At 40.8% G+C, this 25,952-nt stretch overlaps 2 protein-coding genes across 9 annotated transcripts in view; one reads left to right on the top strand and one right to left on the bottom strand.

Annotated features, from left to right (window-relative positions):
* The window catches only part of TRAPPC11 (trafficking protein particle complex 11), a 42,117-nt gene extending 29,118 nt beyond the window's left edge, over positions 1–12,999 (bottom strand). For 2 of the 7 annotated variants that reach the window (XR_003094769.1, XM_025207587.1), the window contains exons 1-8: positions 11,974–12,908; positions 10,181–10,350; positions 9,178–9,248; positions 8,332–8,446; positions 5,082–5,181; positions 3,839–3,912; positions 1,326–1,422; positions 409–542 (exon numbers count right to left, since the gene is read on the bottom strand). Coding sequence is in view for 6 of the 7 variants with exons in the window: in XM_025207587.1 (XP_025063372.1) it covers positions 409–542; positions 1,326–1,422; positions 3,839–3,912; positions 5,082–5,181; positions 8,332–8,446; positions 9,178–9,248; positions 10,181–10,350; positions 11,974–12,177 (965 nt within the window). In the remaining variant the exon portion in view is untranslated. Of the gene's footprint in view, positions 1–408; positions 543–1,325; positions 1,423–3,838; positions 3,913–5,081; positions 5,182–8,331; positions 8,447–9,177; positions 9,249–10,180; positions 10,351–11,973 lie in introns of all 7 variants that reach the window. The other 5 variants (XM_006026601.3, XM_006026599.3, XM_014521291.2 and 2 more) reach the window with 5 other exon arrangements.
* Positions 13,000–13,214: 215 nt separating this feature from the next.
* On the top strand, positions 13,215–24,729 carry RWDD4 (RWD domain containing 4). Of its 2 annotated transcripts, none has more exons than XM_006026598.3 (8): positions 13,215–13,353; positions 15,746–15,826; positions 17,770–17,879; positions 17,968–18,112; positions 20,889–21,006; positions 22,208–22,257; positions 22,411–22,413; positions 23,660–24,729. In XM_006026598.3, exons 1-8 carry the CDS (start codon positions 13,330–13,332, stop codon positions 23,690–23,692), a joined length of 564 nt encoding a protein of 187 aa, XP_006026660.1. In that variant the 5' UTR covers positions 13,215–13,329; the 3' UTR covers positions 23,693–24,729. The 2 variants fall into 2 exon arrangements, with proteins under 2 accessions (XP_006026660.1, XP_025063350.1); XM_025207565.1 differs by lacking the exon at positions 13,215–13,353 and adding an exon at positions 13,369–13,565.
* The last annotated feature ends 1,223 nt before the right edge of the window (positions 24,730–25,952 follow it).

Genomic DNA, 25,952 nt, shown 5'->3' with positions numbered 1-25,952 from the left:
GGTTCAGCAACTAGTGGGGAGGGAAGGAAGGCAGCTCGGTATAGCCCTGCAGTGAAACAGGGGGAGTGGTCTGGCCCCCTTCCAGGTATTCAGGGAAAGGGGCACGACTTGGTTCTGTGGGGAGGGACAGGAGACAAGAGGGCATGGCCTGGCCCCAAGCAAGCTGTGCAGAAGGAAGAGGGCGTGGCCCAGCCATGATCTGGCTCTGCAGGGGGACCGGGTATTGCCGAGGGACTTGGGAATTTGGCAGCAGGGGAGCAATGGTAGTATTAACTGCCACTGGTCATCTGCATCTTTTCATGGAAAGAAATTCAAGATTCTATTATTTCTCTAGTCCTACAAACTGAGGACTTGTGAAAAAAAATCATATTTCTGTTCTAGCTTATGTATTAGTTAGTAAACACATACTGTTTGGACATCCAGGCAGCATGCTCAAAAGCCAGCTCTGCGCTCCCTATTTTTTTCTTACACAAGTCAATGTGCTTCCTAAACTGAGCAATTGCGTCCAGAGGTGTATTATGCTGAAAACAGAGGCGACAAATCTACAAGAATGAAATAAGACAAACGCTTTGATTAGAGTTAAGGATTTTAAAACTTTTTAAACTTGAACTTTGAAATATAATAGGTGAATCCTTATACGAGATGCAGCAATTCAGACAACGTAAAATGAAGACTAGATAAGACCACATACATGGACATAAGTAACTTATGACCAACTGACGTCTTTCTGCAGAGAATGAGCCAATGACAATGGACAATAACCACTAGACTGAACACCACACAATCCTAGGACTAGCATAGAATTGTAACCTTTGCTTCGGAGAGAACATATGGATAGCATTAGGCCCTGGAAGGCTGAATGATCTCTCTCAATGAGGATCTATTTTAATAACATTTTTGTTAAATTAATTAGGACAACATTTTTGCTAACCCAACAGGGCAATTTAGATGGCTTTTCCTCCTCTTCCTCTTAAAATGGAAGGTGAAGGATCTATATATTTTGAATTCTAAAAGCAGAGTTTATTTCCACTGACTGAGTAGGAGTTAAAGGTACTCATTTCAAAAACACCTGTGTGTCACATACATGCAACAGGCGCCTCAAAACAAAAATCAGCAGAGCACAGCTTCTACCTAGGAGGTATTCTTTTTGGATCTAAAAGCAATTTGAACTTAATATAAAGCCAGGTAATAATTTAAAGCTAACTTCCCATCAGCAATGGAAAAGAAATTTTTAATACTTAAATCTTTTTCAATTGGATTATTCAGATACTTTTGGATTACTGAAATGTACAAGTCTGTAAAAGACTGAAACAAGGATGACTTACCTTGTAGTTTATAAACCCTGCCATGGTCTTGATTTCTAACATATTTGTTTCATGAGCCCTCAGTTCATGCACTAGGTTGTAAGCTGTTCTGTAATTCCTAAAATATAAAATGTTTAATTAAAAAAAAAAAGTCAGAATGTGTTAACATAAACAGTTATTTAAGCAAAGTAAAAACAACTGCTACTCAGAGAAAATACAAGTTCTGGTGAAAAAAAAAATTACATAAACATTACCATTTTACATCCTCAAGCAAACATTGTTACAATTTTTCTGTTTGTTTCAATTAACTGTTTTGAAACAATGAAAAAGAAAAAAAAAGGCTATTCTTCTGCTTAAGTCTGACAAGAAAACTAAACAAACAGAAAAAATCTTGTGTACTAATTTTAGTGTCACATGCTACTGAAAAAAATGTATTAAGCACATATATGTTTAAATATTAGCACAGTTTGAAATCCAATAACTAGTAACATGGAGATAAAACACAAGTCAGAAGATACGTATATTTTACCAATATAAAATATTAGTCAGATTTGCCACTAGAAGTCTCTCCCTTTGCCCAGGAAGTACTCCTTTTGCGGAAGGTGGGTTTGCTTGTATATTGTGCATGGAGGGGGAGGGGGATGTATGGGGGAGCGGGGGCAGGGGGGCATGTGGTTGGGTGGTGTGGGTATGGTGAAGGCAGAAGCAGGCAGGACTCAGCCCCATGCAGAGTGCAGCTGCTGGCAGGGCCAAATACAATTCATTGGTGGTGCCTGCCAGTAGGCCAGATCTAATCAGCTGGAAGGCTGGATCTAGTCCATAGGCCACATTTGGCTCACCCCTGTTTTAGATGTTATAAGTATTCATTCAGATGCTTTTACTTAGCAAGATACACAATGGAATATCACTTTATGGTAACACTTAAGGAAGCACCAATGATAAAAGTCTGTTGCCCCAATCCAGAGTGCTATAAGCACAATACTTGATATTAGGCAAATACTTAGTATCTATAGTATTTGCCTAATACTATAGACAAATCTATATATTTGACAAATCTGTATATTTTGTTTGATTTATTACAAAGCTACTGGAAAGCAACAGTAGTAAAGGATGACAACTCATCTGTTCTATCCCTTGCTCATTCTCAGTGGAAAGGTGATCCTCTGAGGCTAATTGAGACCATTTCAAGGAGACAGGTGGAACTGGCAAACCTACTCTTCTAAATATGCACTAAAGCAAACACGGAAAGAGATGCAAAGTTATTTTAGTGGAATATAAGGTTTCACAGATGGATGCCATTCAGGAGTGGAACAATTAAATGCTCCATGAAGCATTTATTGTATTTACTCAAGTTGAAGGCTAGGTTGTCTATCACCCAGTCACCATGGGAAAAAAAAAAAGCTGTCTCAGAATTTGAGCATGGCCCAGGGCAAGTGATGTCTCAGCTCTGGCTTTGGCTTGGGACCAAAGCCAGAGCCAAGACACTGCCTGGCCTGGGCTGGGGGAGCTTTTGGTAGGGGAGGGGAAGTGTGCAGTCAGAGGAATGCAGGGGAGACCCGATGGGGAGGAGGGAGGGGAACATAGGGGGAGACCACAGTCTGTGGCTCATGGGAGACTGTGTCACTCCCCCCACCAAATCCCCCCCTCTGCTTATCTTCTGCTCCATCTTGCGCCCCTGCAGTCCCAACCTGGTTAGAATTAAAAGCTGCCACTGCTGTTTGCCCCTAGCCGAGCTGGGCTGGGGCTGCCACCAGACTGCCAAAGGAGAGCTGCAGGACTTGAGAGGGTGCAGGGAGCAGGGGGACAAGGGGTAGCGGTCTGATCCCTTCCCTTCCGCAGAGGTAGGGGGATGAATTTAAGATGAGGGGTTGTCTTAAATTCAAAGTCATCTTGGATTTGGGTAAATACACTAAGTATTTATATACAAATGCATTTTCTAAACTTATTCTCTCAGTTAAATGTAGAGTTTAATTTATTGCTATTCAAATCGTAGTACATACCAAGATACATACATGATGCATCACATGCAAGTCAGTGTTGGTCATGGAACCATAACTTTATTTTCTGATTGGAATTTTATCTTAATGTATGAATAGTTTGGGATCTGAGCTGGTGTTCTGTTCTTATGAAGTATGCCGAGGGAGCAAGGGGTGGCTGGTGGGGAAGAAGTCAGAACTGGTACAGTGTATGCAAAATGGCTAAGACGGTCATATACATAAGAAGTGGAATTAATACTTGTCCAAGTCAGTCAGACAACCATAAAAACTATTTGTCTTTTAAAGTCACATTACACCAAAGTCCACTGAAACACTTTTAAAAGTATGAGAAAATGGAACATAATACTGCAAGGGAAACCCCTTCCCACAAAAAGTCTCTTCAAAATACTTAAAGTAAATAAAAATCAAGCTTAATTCCTCCCCTTCTGGAATGAACTCAGAAACACAAACTATTTGATCTGTTTTACTTTCACTACACTTGAAGTTATAACAGCAGCAGAAGTCATTAAGAAAGAACAAATTTTATACAAGTCTTACTTCAGCGCATTCTGCGTATCCTGTTTCAGTTCACTGAAGAAAGCTATTTTGAACTGATGCCTAACAAATAAAAGCTGTAAAACATAACCAATATATTTTGAATTGAATACATTTATAAATGTGAATATCTAATTTCTATATAAAGAAGTCACAGATGCTACTTTATACGATGATGATTACTTGTAAATTTGCAGATTATAAAATAAGCAGACTCACAGAAAAAAAATATGGCAGTAGTACTCGCTCAATAGCAATCTATACCATACGGCTCCTCTGTTAAACCTAACCTGTTGGGGGGAGGGGCGCACAGCCAGATGCGGAGCAGCAGCTGCATGAAGTGGTGGGTGGCAGTGGCGGCCATATGTGAGCTTCCCCTCCTCCCCCTGCATCCAGCCAGCCAGGTGGCACCTGTGCGGCCTGCAGAAGGGCACTGCTACCCATCCCCACCCACCCACATGTACCCCCTAGGGCCTTCCCAAGTACCCTGGGGGTATGTGTACCCCTGGTTGACAACCTCTGCTTTTGGGTACAACTGGTGTGCTTAAAGAACTCTCTCCCAGCCTTCCAAAACAAAGGAAGTCAGTGGCTAAAACACAAAGTTGTCTCTGCAGAGAAATATTTGGTGAACTGACAAACAACAAATGAGAACCAACTTAACACAAATCTGGGCTTGATTCCCACCTACAACCTGCTGATTTAGACAGCACAGAAATAAGTGTATGTTTTTTGGGGGGGAGGGGTTGTGTGTTTGTTTTTTAAATAGAGACTGCTTTAAAATTATCCTTATTAGCCACTGTTTTAAAATCTGCTTGTATTATAATTCTTAGATGGTATCCCAGGAAATATTAAGTTTGTGACCTCCCAATATCACTAATTCTATGAACTGCAGTAAAGCACATAGTATTTAGACCCTCCATTCTGGAATATCTTAAACCAGCTAGCAGCACCAATTTTAGAAAACAGTTGAACCTTGTTTCTATGCTCCTCAGTTGCTTCTACAAGATCTGACAAATGGAAGCATTCAGCTTGTAAGTCTAGATTTCATTCTACAGTATCTTTTTATTAAGAGTTTGTCTTCAAAAGAATATGAAATTAAACTCACCCTTTAAAAAAAGTAGGAAAATGACTATACGAGAAAAATGAGCAATAATATGTAAAAACAGGAATAGTTTACTTGAACATGCATCAATCAGAATAGACACATCAACTTTTTTCCTTAAACTATTTCAAGGAGCAGCTTTACCTGATGTGTTGTCTTGTTCAAGAACTCTTTGTGAGATTTAACTCTTCGGATTTCTGTATAGTAGTAGGTCTGAGCATGTTCATAAAAGGCATTCTCTAATCTGTAAAAGAAAATAATTCAGACTAGCCCATTATAGAAGCTCATTCAGTACACAGAGAATTCAAGAGGCCTTAGAAAAGAACTTCAGTTTGAGCACCAATCCTTCATAAATTATATTTTGACAATTTACAGCAACTTCAATCATTAACAAAATGAACGAAGATAAGCATTTTTGTGATACTATTTTGTGATACTTGAATTAATTATTACCCTACTTGTCTGGGATCCTAGCAATGGCAGGGAAACTGTGCTGTACAAATACAGAACAACATGCTGCTGCCCTAGGCAGCATGCAGTCTAAACATGAGGCAAGAGACAGATGGAAGCACAAGGAAGCAAGACAAAACTGGACAGCAGGACAGGTAGTAGTTATAGTGCATTGGTAGAGTAAGTTTTACTTTTTAAAAATAATAACAAAGGTGAGTTAAGGGATGATTTAGAAAAGTATAATGAACTAGCCTTGCTAATATTTAAGGGAGGCTCTCCCAGGCATGAGGCATAAAATGGAAGGAAGCATAAAGAATGATAACAGAAAAACAGTAGTGGCTAGGAACATGGCCCAATCAAAGGGGAGATGCAAATGAGTGATGGGCTTAGATAACAAAGACAAACAGCTTATATTTGATATGATAGCGAAAAAAGGGTGGAGGAAAAAAGAAAAAAAGTCAGTGTAAGGAGGTACAGTCTCTACTTTTATAAAACCTTTAAAGACAGAAAAATAGATAAAAATATTTAGCATGTGTGTGTTCCTGTATGTCCAAAGCATCCAAACATTAAAGAAGAAAGAGTGATATGAAGTGGTATACCCATATCTCTATGCTAGAGGTGCACCAATACAATCAGTCCGATACCGGATTGGTATTGATATAAAGAAAACTGATTGCATCAGAAATCGACCTGATGTGGCCAATAATTTGGCCGATAAATGCCCATGTAGGCACAGCTGCAGTGCAGCATGTAGGCAGCAAGGAACACAGCCTGGCAGTTTGGAGAGCTACGTGCAAGCTGGCAAGTCTGTTATGGTGGAAGGAGAAAACGGGGCATGGGGGGGCAGATCAACGACCCAGTAGGGTGGGACTAGGGCGGGCATGGGACAGAACCGTGGCTCCTCCAGGGATGGAGGTGGGTGGGGACAGCTCCCACTGCTACAGGCTGCTCATCCGGAAGCAGCTGCTCTGGCGCTCGCCCGCTTGTCCAGCAGCTCCTGCTCACTTGTCTGGGAGGGCATGGCACACACACACACACACACACACACACACACACACACACACACACACGTCTCCGGATTTGCACGGGGTTAGGGAAGGCTGGGAAGAGCCCCACACAGCCCCAGAAGCAGCAGCGGGAACCACCAGGTGAGCACTGGATCAGAGACTCCCAGATAAGCAATGCACAGCAGTGGGAGCTGCCCCCCATTGCCCCCACACAAGCTGTGGCTCCGTCCCATGCCCATTCTACCCCATCCCACCCCAGCTGGGCAGCACTTGCCCCAACCCACTCCTCCCTCACCACGGGGACCTTGATCTGCCCTGCCACACCCCTTCCACCACACCAGACTTACCACCTGCACGCAGCTCTCCAAGCTATTGGGCTTGTATCAGAAAATCGGATTGGTTTCAGTCAGTATGCCTCCTTAAAAATCGGCTATCGGCATCAGCCCCAAAATCTCTATCGGTTCACCCCTAACTCTATGCATAGGAAGGGAAGGGACTTTTAAAATTCCCGTATCAGGATGTAATCATATTTGAAGTATACAACTTAGCATGAAACACATTAAAGCCAGGAGCAAATTTAAAGAAATTAAATAAAATAACCTTTGTTTTGAGAACAATAAAAATAAATCTATGTGAACGTCAAATAGTTTCTTTCTAGCTGTGAGCAAAATATAAGGATTCCTTCAAATGATTACTTCCTTTTTGCATTTTGCAAACAGGCTCTTTGGCCGTGTCCAGACAAGCATGGACATGTGGTATATGGCGCTGCAGACCCATGTGCGTTGCCGCACACTGCACGTGGACATTCCCCATGCTGCTACTTTGCCCAAAACTAGAGCCTAGCCAACTGAAGCCATGCTCCAGCTGCCAACCAGACTTCCTGCCATGGCTGCAGCCCTGGGAAGCACCCAGGGCCTAAGGTAAGGCTGCTAGGGTAGCTGTTGCTGGCCCTAGCATCTTTTACCGCACCCTGGGTAACCTGCTGTGCTTTAGAGCATGCCTGGTGCAAGCATTTCCCAGGGACAAGTAGCAGCAGGGACAAGCAGCAGTGGGGAGACAAATGTCCACGTGTTTCTGGACACAGCTTCTAAGGCTATTTTGGCCACTGTTAACCCAAGGGTTTTCTTCTTTTTTTAACCATACAATTATTAACCCATCAAAATAATATATGATGTCCATACACAACATTAGATAGAAAATGTTTTATGTAAAGGCTAGGACATAATGCTTTCAAAGTAATAAACAATTTAAATGAAAAAAAAAAAATCTCTAATAAAACACTAATGCAAATATGAATAAACCCCGATGCAATTCAATTAGACATTCTAATTTTTGAAGACCAAGGAAAAGAACTCCCTTTTTTTTCAAATATATCTTGACAAAATTCCAGAAATTTCATGTCCAAGGGAATAAAAATAGAAATTTATTAGAACTACTGATAGTCAAGAGAAGTAAAATACATGTTAAAAAAAATAAAATGAAGCCAAGCAGAGAACAACGTTTGAGATGACATCTCTAACTTACTATAAGATAGTAAAACAGTTAAGGATTGATTCTTCAGCACGATGGGGAACGTTTCAACAACAGATAAAACGCGAGTACAGGAAACGCTTGCCATTCGCCGATTCAAATATTCAAACTCACGCTCTCTCAACATGCTCCCCATCCTCCCGCCGCTGCCAGTATTGGCGGCGTCTGTGGGAGCTCCGCACTTGCTACTGCGCTCCTGACATTCGCAGATTTTGCCATTCACGGGGATCTCTGGAGTGCATCCCCCGTGAATGGCGTGGGTCTCCTGTAATGCAAGTTTTCTAGTTCTCTCTTCACATCCACTATAGATCAATTAATGTTCCTTAACATTCCGGGGGGAAAAAAAAGCAACCCAAGAACAAACACACAATATAGAGGAAAGAAGACTTTTACCAAAAATCACCTACCTTATAATGTATCCAACAAGATGATCAGTATGTGGCAGCACAAACAGGGATTTTCCAGAGAGGTCACAAGCATTACATAAAGCTGCTGCCCTTTCTGACGCAATAACATCTTCCCCTAAGGAAGTTAAGACAGCCCAGACAAGTAGGGTAATAATTAATGCAAGTATCACAAACATCAGCTCACAGAGACAAATTAAACTATACTCTTCTCAAAAGCTATCAAAATATAGAAAAATCTAGTACATTGACAGAAAGATGGATTCCCTTATACTTCACCTAGAACATTAGAGTTTTATTCGGTAGAACAGCTGAGAAACTGAATTACCTCCAGAAAGCTTGGGTAATAAGCCAGCAATACATTTGTAAAGAGCAATATAACTCCTTACAAAATGTATTGCTGGCTTATTACCCAAGCTTTCTGGAGGTAATTCAGTTTCTCAGCTGTTCTACTGAATAAAACTCTAATAGATATATATTCAGTGCTAGCCATGTGGTTATTTTGAAAAAAAAAAAAAAAAAAATACATTTATAAAAAAAAAAAAACCTTCCGTACTAGGTCAGTGTATTCTAAGTGGAAAAATAATACTTTGCCCAAAATCAACAATACTCTTAATGCATTAATTCAGCCCAAGTGACTTTTAGAGCTGTAAGAAAAAGAAAGGAACTTATTCACATAAGTTTTCATAATTCCATGTAACAGAGCTATTTTACTTCTGCGTTTACATCCGAGTGATGTGCTTGAAACAGAAAAAAGAAATCTGTCAATATTAAGGCAAGGAAACAACTCCCTCCCTTTAATTACAGGTTTCTGCATGACAAGTAGGGGAGTGGGAGACCTCTCTGTACCTGGAGGCAAGGGTGTTTTCTTTTGAATCAAAACCACAGCAACTTTTGTATTTCTTCCCTGCAAACTATGCCTGAAAAAGAGTTGCAAAGTCAAACTGACAGTCTGTGTTTCTAAACAACCAAACCAAAAACAACACAAAACAGAGATGTCAATCTACACAGAGGCATTAAAAGATTGTATATAAAATATCACATAGATCGGCCACAGAAGGAAATGTTCTCTCTACTGTTTAAATATGCTACAACCCTTGAACTGTTAATAACAAGTTTAGCCAACAAGAATTAAGCAGAGGCAGTTCCCAAACAACTCTGCCAAATTACCTTCTGCAATAAGACTTCCTTACAGCCATTTAATTGCATCTTAAATATTCAAAGCAAAATTTCAGTTGCAATCACTTTATCTCCAAGGCCCTTGCCACACACTACACTTAAGGCGTGATTAACCAGTTAACCACATCTTAAGTTGTAACCTAGCCATAATTTCAATCAATTACTGATGCAATAAAATGAGGAATAAGCCCCACAGTTATTCCATTAAAAACATGTAATAACTTTGTGGCTGGTTCCTATAATAACATTAACAGAACTTGTGGCCAGGTGTACCCCATGGCAGGGAGTCCCATCAGCTGACCCAGGTCTCAGCCACAGAGGCACAGTACATTCCTGTAGCTGCGAGTTCACAGCTGACCTGGGCTCCCCCTGCATCAGCAATAAAGGTGTGATGGGATGCGACTGTGGGATCATGCATCAGATCTCCTGCCATGCACGTGTGGCATGACAGGAAGTGCAATTGTGTGGATTGTGCATCAGATCCCATCACGCCTTCACCTGTACGTCTAGAGGGGCCCCAAGGCAGCCCACCGTAAAATTATGACAAGAAACACGACATGCGAGAAATTATGAAAAGAGATTAAACTGTTGTATAGCAAGTCTAAGTACTGTGCAACCTACACCCGACTGCTGATTTGTTTAACCTGGATGACAATACAAACACAAAGTGTACCTCACAATTTCAACTCTAGTTGCACATTCTGACTGTTTTTCTTTCCATTGCGTCTCATCCCAGTCCAGTTCATAGAACACAACCACAAGTGCAGGTACCAGATTCAGATGTTTGTTCATCCAACCAGTCTTCAGTATCCCTTTTGGAATGTACCACTCATAAGATGTCCTCTGAAATTGTTAAAATCAGTCAGTTATCAATCCCAACTAAAGCTGCCATATTTGGGAACTCTTTGCATATTGTTGATCTTGAGGATGCATTTATCATCTTTTATCCAACAATCTTGCCTTCTACACTGAAACTTAATGCTATCTTTTGGTTATGATTTCATTTAGCCATCATATTTAACCAACTGGTATTATAAGCACACAAACATCACTGGAACATTAGATAAAAACAGAAGTCTTTGAAATCCCAGGGAACTGAGATGGGAGTGGATGGACCGGAAGGAGAGAAAAAGAATACAATACTAAAATACACATTACGTCCAGTTATGTCCAGGGATAAAAAGTTATATTCTTCACTTATGGAATCATTTTGTGCAAAAGGAAAAAAAAAAAAACACAAACAAACCAACCAAACCAGTATTATAGAGCAAAAAAGAAGTCAAAATTTGAGAACTGAAGCCAGGTCTTTTGGTGTCTAGTTCTCAGCCCTTGGTATGGACTATGCTGCTTATCAGATGCCAAACTTTGACAGTACTTCCTAACTCCTTCTGCAGCGCAGTAAGTAGGCTACAAATACTATCTTCTACCGCAACTCACTCAGTCAAAATTGAATAACTGGAGTTCGGATGTTGTCCAAGTTACAGATTTATAACTTTAACATGTAATTCTTCCAGATTTCATGTAACTATAGTGTAGAAAGAGCCATGTTAATCTGAATTCAGGCAGAAAGCAGGTCAGAGTAGCACCTCAAAGACCAACTCCTTTGGAAAGTTATAATCTTTCATAGGTGAGTGTCTACCTCATCAGATGATGTGAATGTACTTGCAGAGAGGAAAGATACCAAGTGGGGAAAAAATAACTTAAATATAAGGACAGGGAAAGGAGATGGGAAGGGGACTGATAAGAGAGGCAACAGTGGGTTGAAGACATCAAAAAGGATTAAACAAAGCAGTTAACCCACTAAAGGACATAAGGGTTATAAAAAGATAGTCCAGAGATAATCCAGAACCTCTGTTGAGACCATAATTAAGGATCAATTCAATATCATTTCTAAAAAACGCACAGGGCGCTTATACACATGCTCCAGGAGGTGGACGGAGGGTGCTTTAATTAGAGTGGCCTCCCCACACTTCAAAATGGTGGGGGGGGGCGCTTTATCTAAAGCTTGTTAAATGAGCTTTAGATAAAGCGCCTCCCCTGCCAATTTGAAGTGCGGGGACACTGATATAAGAGTCACAGGAGGCTACTGGAGCACAGGAACTGCCACACTCTAGCAGACGTGATTAATCGAGTCTGCTCATGTATAGGCACCCACAAGCCTGTGGTTGAGCACTAACTCCCTGGGAATGCCATCACTGACCAGAGAGTAGCTGTTCATAGGCAACAGACCACTAAAAACCAACCTGAATGCAAAAGTGCAGATTAAGAAAACACCCACAGGTAGGTCTGTGTTAAATATGGTCTCAGCAGAGATTCTACCTGCCTTCCACATAGCAGAAAGTAGTAGTAAAGTTTTACACAGAGTAATCACGAACAGCAAACATTTTACAATAAAAATTTGATCTCTCCTATAAGATTGAATATTTTTTTAATGAGAGAAATAGATAGACTGACTTTGGACTATACCTTTGTTCTGCATTTGGGATATTCATGATCGCCAGGAAGTACTTTGAAAGAAATCGGGACTCGATCTGCTCTTCTATTAGCACAAAATGCATCCCAGACTGCACGGTGAACAGCATTGTATATGAGATCCAAGCCTGTGAGGGTTACAAACGCCATAGGACGACAGCACAGCTCCACAGGGAAGTCCCACTGCGTCGGGGTCATCTTGAGCTCGTCTTAACCCTGAAATACAAAAGTGCCACATATTTCAGACCACTTCCTGAGCAAGCAGTTCCTGACCGCACGTAACAGCCATCATTCTCCTAACAAAAGCAAGCTGGCCCCTACAAGCAAGAGGCTGGCCTGCTCCACTTAGGCAAAATGCATTTTGGGAACATGGAAGATGCAGGCATTTCTCAGCCACTGACATTTTTTCTTTTAAGATGGTTTTGTTTTTAAGGAACCTCGATGAAGGTCTCACGCCTTGATGAACCCTTGACCAGGGTTGCTCCCTGAAGGCAGATGGCACTGGGAAATCCTCACCTCTTGCTTCTTTCCAACCCTGACTAGAGACACCCAGAGAGGTTTTTGTTTTGTATCTTGTTCACAGCCAGACCAATTCCAAGCTGAATGGGCCAAAGCCCAACAACCAGACTCCCAAATTCAACTAAGCAGAGCTCAACCGCCAAGTCTGCAGGGCTGGGCAGCCAGGGCAGGCAAATCTCCTGCCCCCACCCAGGCCCCCAGGCCTAGGGCTTGGTGCGAAGCTGCGGATACTCCCCAAGCCCCCAGCGGGCGCCCACCGCGCGCACACAGCCCCGGGCAGAGGCCTCCAGGTTGCACCGGGGCTGGGACCCCGTCACGAGGCCAAGGGAGCAGCCGTGGGGACGCAAACGCAGCCCCCCGGGTCCAGGCAGCGTTCTCACCTCCCGGGCTCCCACAGTTCCTCCCGCCCACCCCAGCCCACCCGGCGCCGGCACCACTGCAGACAGCAGAGAATGGCCAGGAGAACCAGGCAGCTCCACCTGCGGAAGCAAGCGCCAAGCGTTCGATTGACAGCCCGCTGCGCCAATCGGCGGCACCCAACCCAACGACCAAGCCCATCATTGGCGCGCATGGAGACGGTCCGCGAGGAGCGCGAGGGGCGGGGCCACGAAACTGGCCAATCGCTAGAGGGAGGGGGCGGGCCCGGCGACTTGGGACCGGGACCAATCGGCGATCTATGAAGCGGCCTGGCAGAGGAACTGGAGCGGCAGGGCGGGGCTTGGCGTTTGCGCATGCGCGCGGCTTTCCTGGGTACTCGCGTGCTGCCGGGTCGGGCTGAGGGCGGGCAGCGGCAGGGACCTCCGGGGGGGCTCCCCTCCCCCCCCACGCGCCATGACGGCGAACGAAGACCAGGAGGTGAGATCTCCCACTCCACGTCACAGGGCTCTCCTGCCCCAACCTCACCCCTCGGGGAGACGACACACACCGCGGGGGCGGGGCTGCTCTCGGGCACCCCCGCCCGGCGCCTGCCTTAAAGAGGCCGCGGGCGCTGCTTGGGGGGTCTGGCCTTGCCTTGTCTCTAGAGCTGGTCCGTCCTTCCCACCCCACCCCACCCCCGGAACCTGCAGGTACCGTTTATTGCGTGGCCGGCCATAAATGTAACGTAGGGGAGGCCTGATTTGAAGGCAAGGTCTAGTGCACAGGGATGGCCCATGGGGCAGGCGCTGAGAGCTGGAGGAGGGAGCGGGGCCGTAGCGGCTTGAGGGAACCTGGCGCCAGCAGTTAGCGGGTGCTGCCAGGTGTGAACAGAGATCACTGGTGCCAAGTGGAGCAGCACTGTCGCCTCCTGTGCTTTACGCAGGGCTGGATTAAGGCATAGGCAGACTGAGCATGTGCCGGGGACCCTAAGTGAAGAGAGAGCAGTTGTGGTTATTTGACATATTATAATTATTGAGTGAAAAAAGTCATAAAAGCTTCATCTGCTGCTGGGGGCCCACAAGTTTGTTTGCCTCGGGCCTGCTAAAGGGTGAATCCGGCCTGGCTTTACGTCTAGTGCTCTTGTCAAAGCGCAGCCCAAAATGGCCTTTTGTTTCTTTCTTCTTTTTTTCTGCAGCTACCTGGCATCGCTGTCTCTTGTTTCTACAAATGTAATTTTTAAAGCTGTAACTTGAAAGGGTATGAGAAGGTGATGCAACATTTGGCACGGGCAGTAGGAAAAAAATCACCTCCCGTGTCATTTGGCCACATTGGGCAGCTGACAAGCTCCAGAAAAGTTTTCATTTTTTCCATAGTCCTTATTATGAAAAGATTAGTCAGGAGGCTTTTGTTTGATTATTGTGGATTTACAACTTCAGTGGATCCAACATCAGGTTGAATGGCATAATGCTATAATTGTGCCAGTCAGTGGCATCTTGGGGCATTTTTACATGTGCTTTGGGGGTGGGTGCTTTAATTGGAGTTGCTCTGAGGGTGGAGCTGCTCTAATTAAAATGCTGCAGCATCTCATGTATCAGCCTCCATGCATGTCAAAATAGTGGTGAGGGTGCTTGACCTAAAGCTCATTCAACTTCAGCTTGTTAATGGTCTGAAGGTACAGCAAGGGAGGTTTAGTTGGATATTAGGAAGAACTTTCTCACTAGGGGACTGGTGAAGTACTGGAACAGGTTACCTAGAGAGGTGGTGGCAGAGCCAACCATAATGGGGTGCGAGGCCTGGGGCAAATCAGCCTGTGTGGGGTCCCCTTAACACTGCGCAGGGCTGTGGTACCCCTGCAAAGGGGGTGGGGGAAATCTCTGTGCTTCTTCCGCAGTGTGGGGCTGGGCCACAAGCTCCAGGTGCGCCCTGTGGGAGGGCCTGCGACCACTCTGCCCGGCTCTGTGGGGCCCCCCCAAAGTGCGGAGTCTGGGGCGGTCGTCCTGATTCACTGTATCCTAGGGATGGCTCTGGGTGGTGGAATCTCCATCCTTGGAGGTTTTCAAGACCTGGCTAAACAGAGCCTTGACTGGGATGATCTAGTTGGGGATGGTCCTGCTTTGAGCAGGTCCCTTCCGACCCTAAGTTTCTTTGATTCTATACACAAGATGCAGAGACTGGCTGGAGCAAACTAATTATCACACTCCAGCAGACTCGATTAATCGAGTCTGCTCCAGCGTGCTGTAATTACAGCACGTTGGAGCAGCCTTTCCAACATGTCTACAGGCACCCTTGGATTCTATTTGGGGACAGATCTACTTGGACCCCTTTCATAAAAAGGGATTTTGTAAGCGAGGAGCTATTTTATTTATAGCAAGTGTAACGAAGTATAATGAAGATAGAAGCATTCTTTAGATATTGTTTGATATTTTCCCATGGAAAGTCACAAAAGTAAGATTTAAAAAGTCCTAGTTGTCTGAAATCCTATAATGTTCACTCAGTTGAGTTTCTGAAAGTTTTTTTATGAAGATGGATTATTAGCTTATGCTAATGTTTGGACACCCTTGTGTAGCTTACCCTGGAGTATGTTTGACACCCTTGTGTAGCTTAGCCAGAATAATTTAGATTGGTATCCTGTGTTTAAACTTGTTTTCTGGAAAACTGAAATTGGATTATAGTAGTACCAAACAAGACTGAATCAGTTACATTTGTTGGCTGTATTTTTATGGGATCTATTGACCTATGTAAACACAACTCAATGAATGTATACTTTGCGTGTGTGTGGTGTATGTGTGGTTGTTCTGGCTTGACCTTTTTACATAAAACATTTAGAAAAACATTAAACTGAAGTATTAGATTAAAATTGTTAACTGTTTTCTTTATCTCATCTTTCTAGATGGAACTAGAAGCGTTACGTTCTATTTACGAAGGAGATGAGCGTTTTAGAGAACTTAGTCCTGTTTCCTTTCAGTACAGGGTAAGACTTCATGAAGTTTTGTAGCTAAATGGAATATGTTGTATATATTACAAAATAGTTTCTTAAAACATATGGCTATTCACCTAGTGGACAATTTTAGCATAAGGAACTAGATTGATGAAGCTACTTGGACCATGGACATGTTGACAGATTACTTGCGGCAGATCAGTCTGACCATGTCAGAGCCCCTAAAAGTAGTTCAGCCCCACCTGCAATAGTGGCAGATACCCCAGGATGACTGGCTATCTTTTCTCCCCAGAGCCTGCTTTTTTGTGTGTTGTGCCTTGAGTGTCATCTCTCTGGTGTGTTAAAGGCACTGGGCATCCGGCTTCTAGAATGGAATCAACAGTTCTATGTAAAGTCAAGTCAGTCCTGAGGCCATTGAGGCACCTTGGATGCTGTGCATCATTGGTGATTCTTTGGGCAGAGTGACCTGGTGACACCCATCTCCTCTCCAAGTATGGAGGGCGATTGGCTCGCAGGGAGCTCATGTGCCCTTTGACAGGTCTTGTTTTTAGTCCTGCTGGGGTATGTTGGTTTTAGCTGCCTGTGGCTGAATCCTGCTCTTCCAATTTTTTTTAACTGTTGGATATTGACTAAAGGGAGCATTACCACGCTCTCCAGTTGTGTGTTGTGTTTTGTTTTTAACAAAATGGCCTCTGCTATTTGGTTTAACACAGAGATGTCAAACAGACAACCTGTGAACCAGATTCAGCCCATGGAGCCTTGTCATCTGGGAGTCCTGCTGGCCAGAAGTGCCAGGAATTCAGGGGCAGGGCTTGCTTCCAAGAGCCAGGACCTGGAGCCCTGCTGGCAACCCATGCTGCTACCACTTATCCCACTGCCCTGCAAGAAGCCTCAGAGTTTGGATCCAGCCCAAGGAGTGGACTGTGTGACACACCCTGGTGTCACTTAACCAAAATAATTCTAATTAAGATAACCTAAAAACAAATAAACTGTTTAGATAGAAATATATGTCCACTCAGAGGCTGTCACTAGTTTAATGAAATTGGTTTACAATGTCTTTATTAAATTAGCGAAAGTCTGTCATGTAGGCAAAGCTTTAGGCTTTCCTGTCAAAAATTGCCCGTCTAAGGTGAGCTGGAGTGAATGGTCCTTATTATCAGGCTTTGGCTAGCTTCACGTTAATTACAGTGACTGCCTTTAGTGATGACAGGAATTAGATTTGTAAGTCTTAAAATTCATACCCGGTTCTCATAACAGACCATTATCCTGTTTGCTTTTTATACTGTACAGTAGAGCCCAAATCATTCATAGATGGGTATTTCACAACCAGCTTTATTTGCAGCAGTTGATGAATAAAGGACATGCAATTCAAGTTGTTTTTCAAACCTTTTACTCCAAAAGGGCACTGCTTCTCAGTGGCCCACAAAGCTGACTGGAGAAGTAGTGTCCTTTGATACAAAAGGTGTAGCAAGTAACTGGAGCATCATAGCAGTCATACACAGCTATTTACTGTGGCTTGTGTATACTCCTGGTTCCTTTTACATTACAAACCCTCAGCTTTTCAGGGGGTAAGGAACTTGACTCTACAAAGTATCCAAATATTTTAATTTGGGCAATGGAAAGTGAGTGCTTGTTCTCTTGCAATGCTGCAGTGTTTTGATTGCAATCGCTGCCGTTTAGAGCCAAGAAAACCTTTTCTATAACAATGTTAAATACTTCAAACCTTTCCTATTGGTTTTTGTAGGGGAGAATTGAGGGGTAAAAGTTATGCTGCTTTTATACACTTGCATGTAAAAATACTATGCTAGTAATGGTTTTTTGAAGCTTACTGTTTTTGAATGGTAATTGTCGATCACCTTTAAAAATAACTTGGGTAATATATAAATAGTGAAAGGTTTGCATATAGAATGTGATATTACAAGGTTTGATAAGACTAAACCTTTCCATTTTTAAGGTGTTTCATCTCTTTTTTTTAGATAGGTGAAAATGGAGATCCTAAAGCCTTCCTAATAGAAATTTCCTGGCCAGAAACATACCCACAGACGGCTCCAGTCATATCCATGGATGCTTTCTTCAACAACACAATGTAAATATTTAAAATAGCTCTATTTTATATGTTCTTTTTTCAAGTCTCATCCCTTGAACCTAAAACTGGGTTATATGGTCTCTTCTAGATCTTCATCTATAAAGCAAAGCATATTAGATAAATTAATGACAGAAGTGGAAGTTAATCTTGGAACTGCCATGACGTATACACTTTTTGAATATGCCAAAGATAATAAAGAATTGCTTATGGAAAATCAACCTGCTTATGTTGCAGTAAGTTTATAATTTTAGGTTTTAATCTTTTTTTATGAAATATTTGTCTAGATATGAGTATTCATGCAAAAAAGTCTGAAATGACTTTTCAGACCTTCAAATACTTCATTGCTATCATAAGATTCTGGGAGGCATGTATGGAGGCATACTTGTATACTGTATTTTACACAGCATGCAAATAGGCTGGTGCCTAGAAGATAGTACATAGAAATTTATCATTTCTCTAGTGTTTAGCCAACTTCACAAAAAATTTCTTGCAAAGCAGTGATTGCAAATACTTCCTAATCTGGGATACAAAGCAAGCTGATCTCCAAGGGTGATCTGGGGAATTTGCAACAGAAACAAAACTAATGAGAACAGATATGTGAACTTTGACTCTTGGTGTGACAAAAATCTCCAGAGTGAATGAGTGACGCTTCAGATTGGTATATGAAAATTCTGAAGCAATGAATTTTTGATTGGAAAAATGAAGTAAAGAACACCAGAAAAGTAGAAAGTAAGTAATAAAATAATGCTAAAATTAAAGATAGTGTTATCTTGAATCTAGTTTTAATGATCCAGCAGCCTGGAACAAGGTGAAGTTTGTGCTTAGGCACTATGACTATCTTTGGAATGATAATCCAAACCAGTTGGAGGGTAGATTTGCACGTGTAAGACCATGTAAGGCAGCATCTCACTTAGAGTAGGAGACCTTTCTAGTCTGCTTTGAGAAGATATGTACATGAGTGTGGGCATTACTGTCTAGCTATTTTATTCTTTACCCTGTTTGGGACTGGATTGTATGTATAAAATGTTTTGACTCTTGAGAGCTACAGCTTAAGCAAGGAAATGTTGAAGCTTTATTCTTCATATGATGCTTCTATGTGGCTTAGAGAAGCATTCATGCTAGGGGATCTTATCACTTTTTTTGTCATGGTGTACATGCTAGAAAAGCAAGAAACTAAGTTTCAGTAGCAAAGTCTTTTTTGGGTGATGGCTTTTGATATTCTAAATGAGATACTGTACTTTAACTGCTAGATTACTTGTTCGAATCCAGCTCTTTTCCGAAATGATCAGCAGATAATGAGGTGGACATAACTAACAGGTGGACATGTGGCAATATCGCAATACTCTTGTCAGCAACTCAAAGACATTCATTAATCTGGCAAAAAGGCCCAGGATCAAATTGACTTGAGAACTAAACTGCTTTTGCTCTTAAGAGGAGCATTGTACTTGGATGAACTCCAGTATATATATGCAGACCTTCTTCAGAACTGCCAGTGTGTTTCTCTAGTGAGTTGCAAATACCTTCTTTTACTTCAAAAAACAAAATGCTCATTTTTAGGTATTCAAAGGACTTTGAGATGAACAGAATTCAAACTCTACATCTGAAATGAATCAGATTAATTTGCATCATTACTATTTTATGGAGTTATTTCATGTCTTTTTTTGAAATGGACAATTTAGTTCTACTTCAAGGACATACTGCATTTTGTTGCATACAACATGCCTCAGAATATAAGCACCTTGTTTTTGAAAGGCAGAATGAAGAAAAAAAGACTTTTTCTAGAGTTATGGCTTCAGAGAGCAGGGACAGTCTAATCTTCAGATGGCTCGACCGGCTGGTTGACTAAAGCTGAAATCCTAGCTGCTGCTAAAGACTCATCTCTATGGATGGATCTATGATTCTGGAAGGAGTTAAAGAGTCTCCAAGGCTATGAAATTGGAGGAGAGAGACCAGCAGACAGAAAAATTTCCCAAAGAGTAGTTAGCTCTTTTAGTGGAACATCAAGATCATTAAAAAGTGAAGATGATTGTTAACACGTGTGGAGTAAAGAACAGTGAGCCTTTAAGTCAACTGATTCCCTTAGCTGCCTGAATATTAATACCACAGCTGCTGCACTGCAGAGCAAAAATCAAAGCATGGTGCTTCTTTCCCAGACAGAAAATCAGCTTCCACACTTAATACATGCACCCCAATTTGGGGGAGGAGGGGCTGACTTTGAAGTGAAAAAATGTGTGCTGTATGCAAGAAAACATGGTATTCAACCTGTTTACAGTTGAAACCTTTTTATGGAAATAGTTGATTATACAAGAACACTGGTTTTTTTTTTTCAGTACTAGCATCATATTAGTTTCTTCTTTTGCCCCTCTCTCTCTTTCCATTGTCTCATCTATGAAGACAGTTTTATGCTCCTGCAAATTTACGTGCCCAAGAAAGAATTATGTTAATGAGTGAGGAGTGTGAACCTCACCACATTAAACCTTACTTTATTGTTCTTAAATGTGTGTGGGGTGTGTTTTTTCTTTATTGTTGGTTTCATAGTTGGTAGGGTTGGAAGGGACCTGAGCATATCATCAATTCAGACCCCCTGCCATGGGCAGGAAAGAATGCTGGGGTCAAATGACCCCGGCTAGGTGATTATCTAGCCTCCTTTTTGACAGTGGTATTACTGTCAACGTGAAAAGAAAACTTTTCCAATCCCCACCAAACAGAATTGGGATGTGGGTGGTTTCAGAGGTCATGGAAGCATTTGGATTACCTGCCATCATAAGAAACACATTAGAAATGCATTATTACATAAATACAGAGAACTAGAGCCATAACTGTCATTTGATAAAAAGTGCAAGCTTCTTTGTGTAATGAATTAAAGAACAGACAGTGTCCCAACAAGAATTTGGACATAATATTATTCTTGTAACTTTTGTAAAATACCAATCAGTATAATATCTAGGCATGCATTGTCAATTCAGTTTCTGGCAAGAAATTTAACAGTTCCTTCTATTTTTTTCTCAGCCTTCAGGAGGCAATAATATTTCAGTAGGAACTCCTGATGTAGTCTCATCAAGTAAAAAAAAAGACAAAAAGGAACAGTTGTCCAAAACCCAGAAACGAAAGCTGGCAGATAAAACAGGTTTGTTCAACATAATTTACACCTTTTTTCCAGACTTGAGAAAGTGTTGCAGTGCTTTTTTTAATAGCATTTATGTTCCTTCAAAGGCCTGGGTTCCTATACACTTTGCACCATAAGTGAGAACATAATGATCATTTCCCAGTTTTCACATGTTTTGGTCATAAAATTGGAGAACAGTTTTTTTCACAAATGATAATTTCTGCATAGGACCCTAGAGTGGAATGGCAGTGATATGACAATTGAGGTGAGTGAGCAGAATTGAGTGGTTAAACTTTCAGAGTTTGCCACATTAAACCTGTCTCTAGCTAGCACATTTCTTTGCTTCAATAAATGCACTTACTGAACATTGCTTCGATCAGACCAGTTCAACTATTACAGACGCTTACTTATAATTTGTCTGATTCTTGCTAGCTGCTTTTCACTTCGCTAAGTAGCCAAAAGTCACTGACAGTTCAGCTCTGAAAGGATTAAAACTGTAGCTTTTGCCTGACCAGGAAAAAGGGTAAGTGAGCTGAAGATTAAGCTCTGTCCCTGCTGTATGCAGCTATAGCTCTAGAAAAATCTTTTTCTTCATCCTGCCTTCCAAAAACAAAATGTGCATCTCATTTCAGGGCCCATGGTATGCAAGAAAGTATGAGGATTCTTTTTCAATAAAATCAAGTTTTTGGTGGGGGGGTTTTTTCATATGATCCATTATATGGTCATGCTGTCTCTTAATACATATACTTTTATGTGAATCATTTGATAATCTGTGGCCAGAATTATCTGTGTACCATTACTTAAATTCAGTGACTAGATTATGTATTTTCCTCTTGTAAGATCTGATCTCTTTGACAAATCTTTCCACACGCTGATTTCAAATTACCTCCTAAGTCAAGCCCTAGAAGGGCCTTTTTAGTGAAGCTTTGTGATTTTTGAGAGGTTAAATTTATCTCTTCCCCATGAGTCTTATTGCTAATATCCTCAGTTTTCTTAACCCCTTTTAAACTTTCTTTGTTAAAATTAACAATTTTACAAGCATTCAAAGAATATTTATATTGTCTGTGAACAATTTACCACTATTACATTAATATGTAGTGAAATTGCATTGTGTTCTTATATTTGTTCTTACAGCTGTTTCATATCTTTGAAAATATACACAGAGCAACTAAGGTTTCTCATCAATCTAACAGTTGAAAATGAATGCTCTTTATTCTTATAGATCACAGAGGAGAGCTTCCTCGAGGATGGAACTGGGTGGATGTTATTAAGGTAACGTGACTGTTACAACTGTGAAAGTACTGCATATGCACAATGGTTTTATGCATATGTAACTACAAATTATATTTAATCTGTTTTTTTGTTTTCTTCCTAACAATGTTTGGATTTGACTGTGGTCTCTGATTCATTTCTATATACTTCCAGCATGTAAGTATTTTCACATTATTTTCTTAAATGTTGAAAAAAAGATTTGTTAAGAAGTAGGGAAGTTTGTTACCTGTTTCTCTAGATCTTAATTCATTGATAATCTGTTACTGGGCTTTAAAACTTACAAAATTCTTCTAATATGTAAATTATACATGAAGCAAAACACTGACTGACTAATACCTCTTGGATTCGAAGAAGAAATTTATTTTTCCTTGGTTTTGAGCATTGAAAAGTTAAGCTTTAGAGAGGAGAGTTTACAGCATGTACATTAGCTGTGACTTTCAGAATACACTAACAATTCTCAGTATTTTCATTAGTCGCAGATTGCAAAAATGACATTAACAGAATGGTCTGAACATTTCAGAACTGTGGATAAGTAGCAGCAAAAAAAACCCCATTACAACACCTTTTTGTCTCCCAAGTGAGATTTCCATATTGTCTTCCTGTGGGCCTGCATCCTTCTTCCTTTCCTTTCCCACAAAGAATTTTCTTCTCCCCTCTTTGCTCTTGAATGGAAATTAATCTTGCTATTTTTAACACATTTCACTGCATAACAGAAAAAACATTGATTGTACATCAGAACAACCAAACCACTGCCAGCGTACTTCTGAGAATAGTGTTAAAATGACTTGTAGTAATCAGTCAGGTATAGCTGTTATTTTGTGTGCCATGCTTCAAAATTTTAAAGTGGCTATTAAGAATGGGTGTCTTGGATTCCAGAGAACTTCCAGAGAGCTCAGATTCCAGAGAACTTTCCCAAGTTTATTTAGGTAATCATATGGTATTATAGGCTTTGGCAGTGCCCATTTGCATTCAATTAGGTTTTACTTTAATTGAAGATAAGAGGTGCCCTAAAAATGTGTGGGATAATTCCTTCAAGTGCATTTGTTTCAGTTTAACCAAACTGAGGATTGGATTTGCATTTTCTTTAATGGAGATACTACCCAAAATTATTTATCTTCTACGAAGTTTCATTGAGGAGTATCCTTATTTTTGTATTTTAAAATATTTCATAAAAATAAAAGAAGGCAGAGTTTTAGCTCCAGGAACAATTATGGTTATTTAATGTGTAAACTAAAATAGAATAATTTTTTTTTAACTTTTTGATGAAATAGCTTGATTAGTTTGTATTAGTAACTAAATATGCTTGTATTCAATGTACAATGGAAATAATGTAGTTTCTGATTCCCAATAAATGAAATAACAGTCTAAACTCTGAACACTTTTCTTTTTGTGTCTTTTATAGTTAAGCAAAACTGGTTCTAAAGATGATGAATAAAGGACTTTGATACAAGAAAACTCCACCTTTTTAATACAGTGCAATTTTGGGTCAGCATCTTTTTCTTAGTAATTTTCTTGTTGAAGTAAAACATTTTATAAAGGACAGTTTCCTAACTAGTAAACCTGGCCACATGTGTTTATCCAGGTTATTCTGGTTTTTCATTTTTCTTCACAAATAAAATCTTGCCTTAAAAGAAGGTAATAGTATGACAGTATATTGAACTTTAGAGAGCTTATTTGGTTTCTGTCTATAGCAGAGAAGAATAGGGATATATGCAGTGTTAATTTATATTTTACTATTTAGTAAAATATAGTGAAGTCCTGTTATAGTGAATCCTTTGACATTGTAAGCATTTCCTGACATTCTTATTCCAATGGAAGACAAACACTATAACAGTGATTAATCACTTGACAGCATAATTATTAAAAATAAACTGTTCACTCTAAATAAAACTGTTGTTGTTTGTTTCCCTAATTACAAATGTAGAACAACAATAAAACATGATTATGCTGCTAAAGATTTGTCTGGGCTAAAATATGTAGTCCTGTTTTAACTGAACTGCCACAATTGCAAATGCTAGTTAAAACAAGATTGCATGTCTGAGCTATACAATTTCAAAGTAGAAGATAATGAGCAGTTTTTATACCAGTATGTATTCTTTGTTCTGTGCAGTATACTATCTGTTTTAGTCTTTCTCCCACGTGCATCTTTACGGAAGGCCTGGGGGTTTGAAGGAGAAAAAGTTGCTCTCCTTTTGATAACGAATTGCTGTGCTGATCTGTTCTGATGGGTTTCTATTTTCTTCCATTGGGGAAACGGGTTCACCATGCAGGTTTGTTCTCAGAATTATGGAATGCTGGGGAAAATGTCACCCCCCCTGCTAAATCTGTTGGAAAACATTTTTGTACAGGTCTGCTGTCTTGTATCAAAAAAGAAAGAAAAATCCTCTTACTGTGTAAACAGTAATTGAGTAGAAGATGCCTTAATGTCATTAAATTTTGTTTTGAGATTGACTTTAATAAATACCTATTTATCTGCCATGTTGTGAGTTCTCTTCTTAAGTTTCTGATGGTGCCTGCTGTACAAATGAGGTAAATTTGCACTTGTATAACATTTTCCCACTCATGAAGCAGAGCATTTTCAAATTAATTGCCAAGAGAATTCTTTCTTCCCTTCCCTCTTTCCCATCTTTGTACACTTGTATATTCTTCAAAATAATCATTTAAGCTTCTTAATTTAGGATGTAATATGTTACATTTCTGCAGCAGGATATATAGACCTGCTGAGCCATAAGGCTCACAGCTCAACAGGTATATATATCCTGATGACAAGGATGATGATGATGATCCTCATATCATTCTCAGTGTATATACAGCAGCCTCACTGTCCATTTAAAGAGTGCATTGTCACACACAACGTGCACAGCACGGCGAAGAAAGTATGTTATGGGCATGCGCTAGGTGTTCTGGTTCAATCATTGCATCATGAGTTGATGCAGCTGAGCAAGTACATCATCCTTGAGGACAGAAGCATAGACTACAATCTTGGTCAGTGAGTTTGTTTGATTATTGAAGAGTGTGGGTCATTACGTAGAATTCATATGCTGCAGACATGCAGTTAATTTCAGTAAATTACTTCTCCCCACTGTCTCACTGAAAGGAGGATGGATTACATTTACTTCAAAATTGCAGTAGTTTTTGCTTCAAAACAGTAATGGTATGAAATGGCCATTGAATCTGGAAGGAAAGAAAAGGTTACTGGAAATACTGCGCTGTCTTCAGTCTTTTCTGCAAGACTGACAGTTCAAGAGAATTGTAACTCCCCAATGATGAGCTATGCTTTTTACTGAAGTAATCTGCAGTGTAAACCAAAAGGAAACAGGATCTGGCTGTACAGGATTTTAAATCAAGAAGCCAACAACTGATTATCCTGATGGAATTCTAAACATCGGAAGATCTGTGTTTTTTTTGGTGTTCAACAGCTTTTACAGAAATTTTTTAAATACACATGGAAAGTCTACATCTTCTGAAGGAAGCAGAATGTTTGATACAAGCTTGATACTTATGGCTACAAGCATAATGGGTGGCTTGTTACAAGAAATAATGGCCACAAGCTAGCAGAGAGCAGATTTAGACTGGACATTAGGAAGAACTTCTTCACAGTTAGTGGCCAAGGTCTGGAACAGGCTCCCAAGGGAGGTGGTGCTCTCCCCTACCCTGGGGGTCTTCAGGAGGAGGTTAGATAAGCATCTAGCTGG

The sequence above is a fragment of the Alligator sinensis genome, unplaced genomic scaffold (assembly GCF_000455745.1).
Source record: "Alligator sinensis unplaced genomic scaffold, ASM45574v1 scaffold354_1, whole genome shotgun sequence".
Classification (NCBI taxonomy): domain Eukaryota; kingdom Metazoa; phylum Chordata; order Crocodylia; family Alligatoridae; genus Alligator; species Alligator sinensis.
Note: the sequence above shows the minus strand (reverse complement) of the source record. Positions and strands in the feature narration are given on the sequence as shown.

What these genes read in the sequence shown, in the direction of transcription:
- RWDD4 (XM_006026598.3), top strand. Translation starts at nt 13,330, where the DNA reads ATGACGGCGAACGAAGACCAGGAG. An exon ending in CGGCGAACGAAGACCAGGAG is followed by an intron (nt 13,354 to 15,745) that starts GTGAGATCTCCC and finishes TCATCTTTCTAG; the next exon opens with ATGGAACTAGAAGCGTTACG. An exon ending in ATCAACCTGCTTATGTTGCA is followed by an intron (nt 18,113 to 20,888) that starts GTAAGTTTATAA and finishes TTTTTTTCTCAG; the next exon opens with CCTTCAGGAGGCAATAATAT.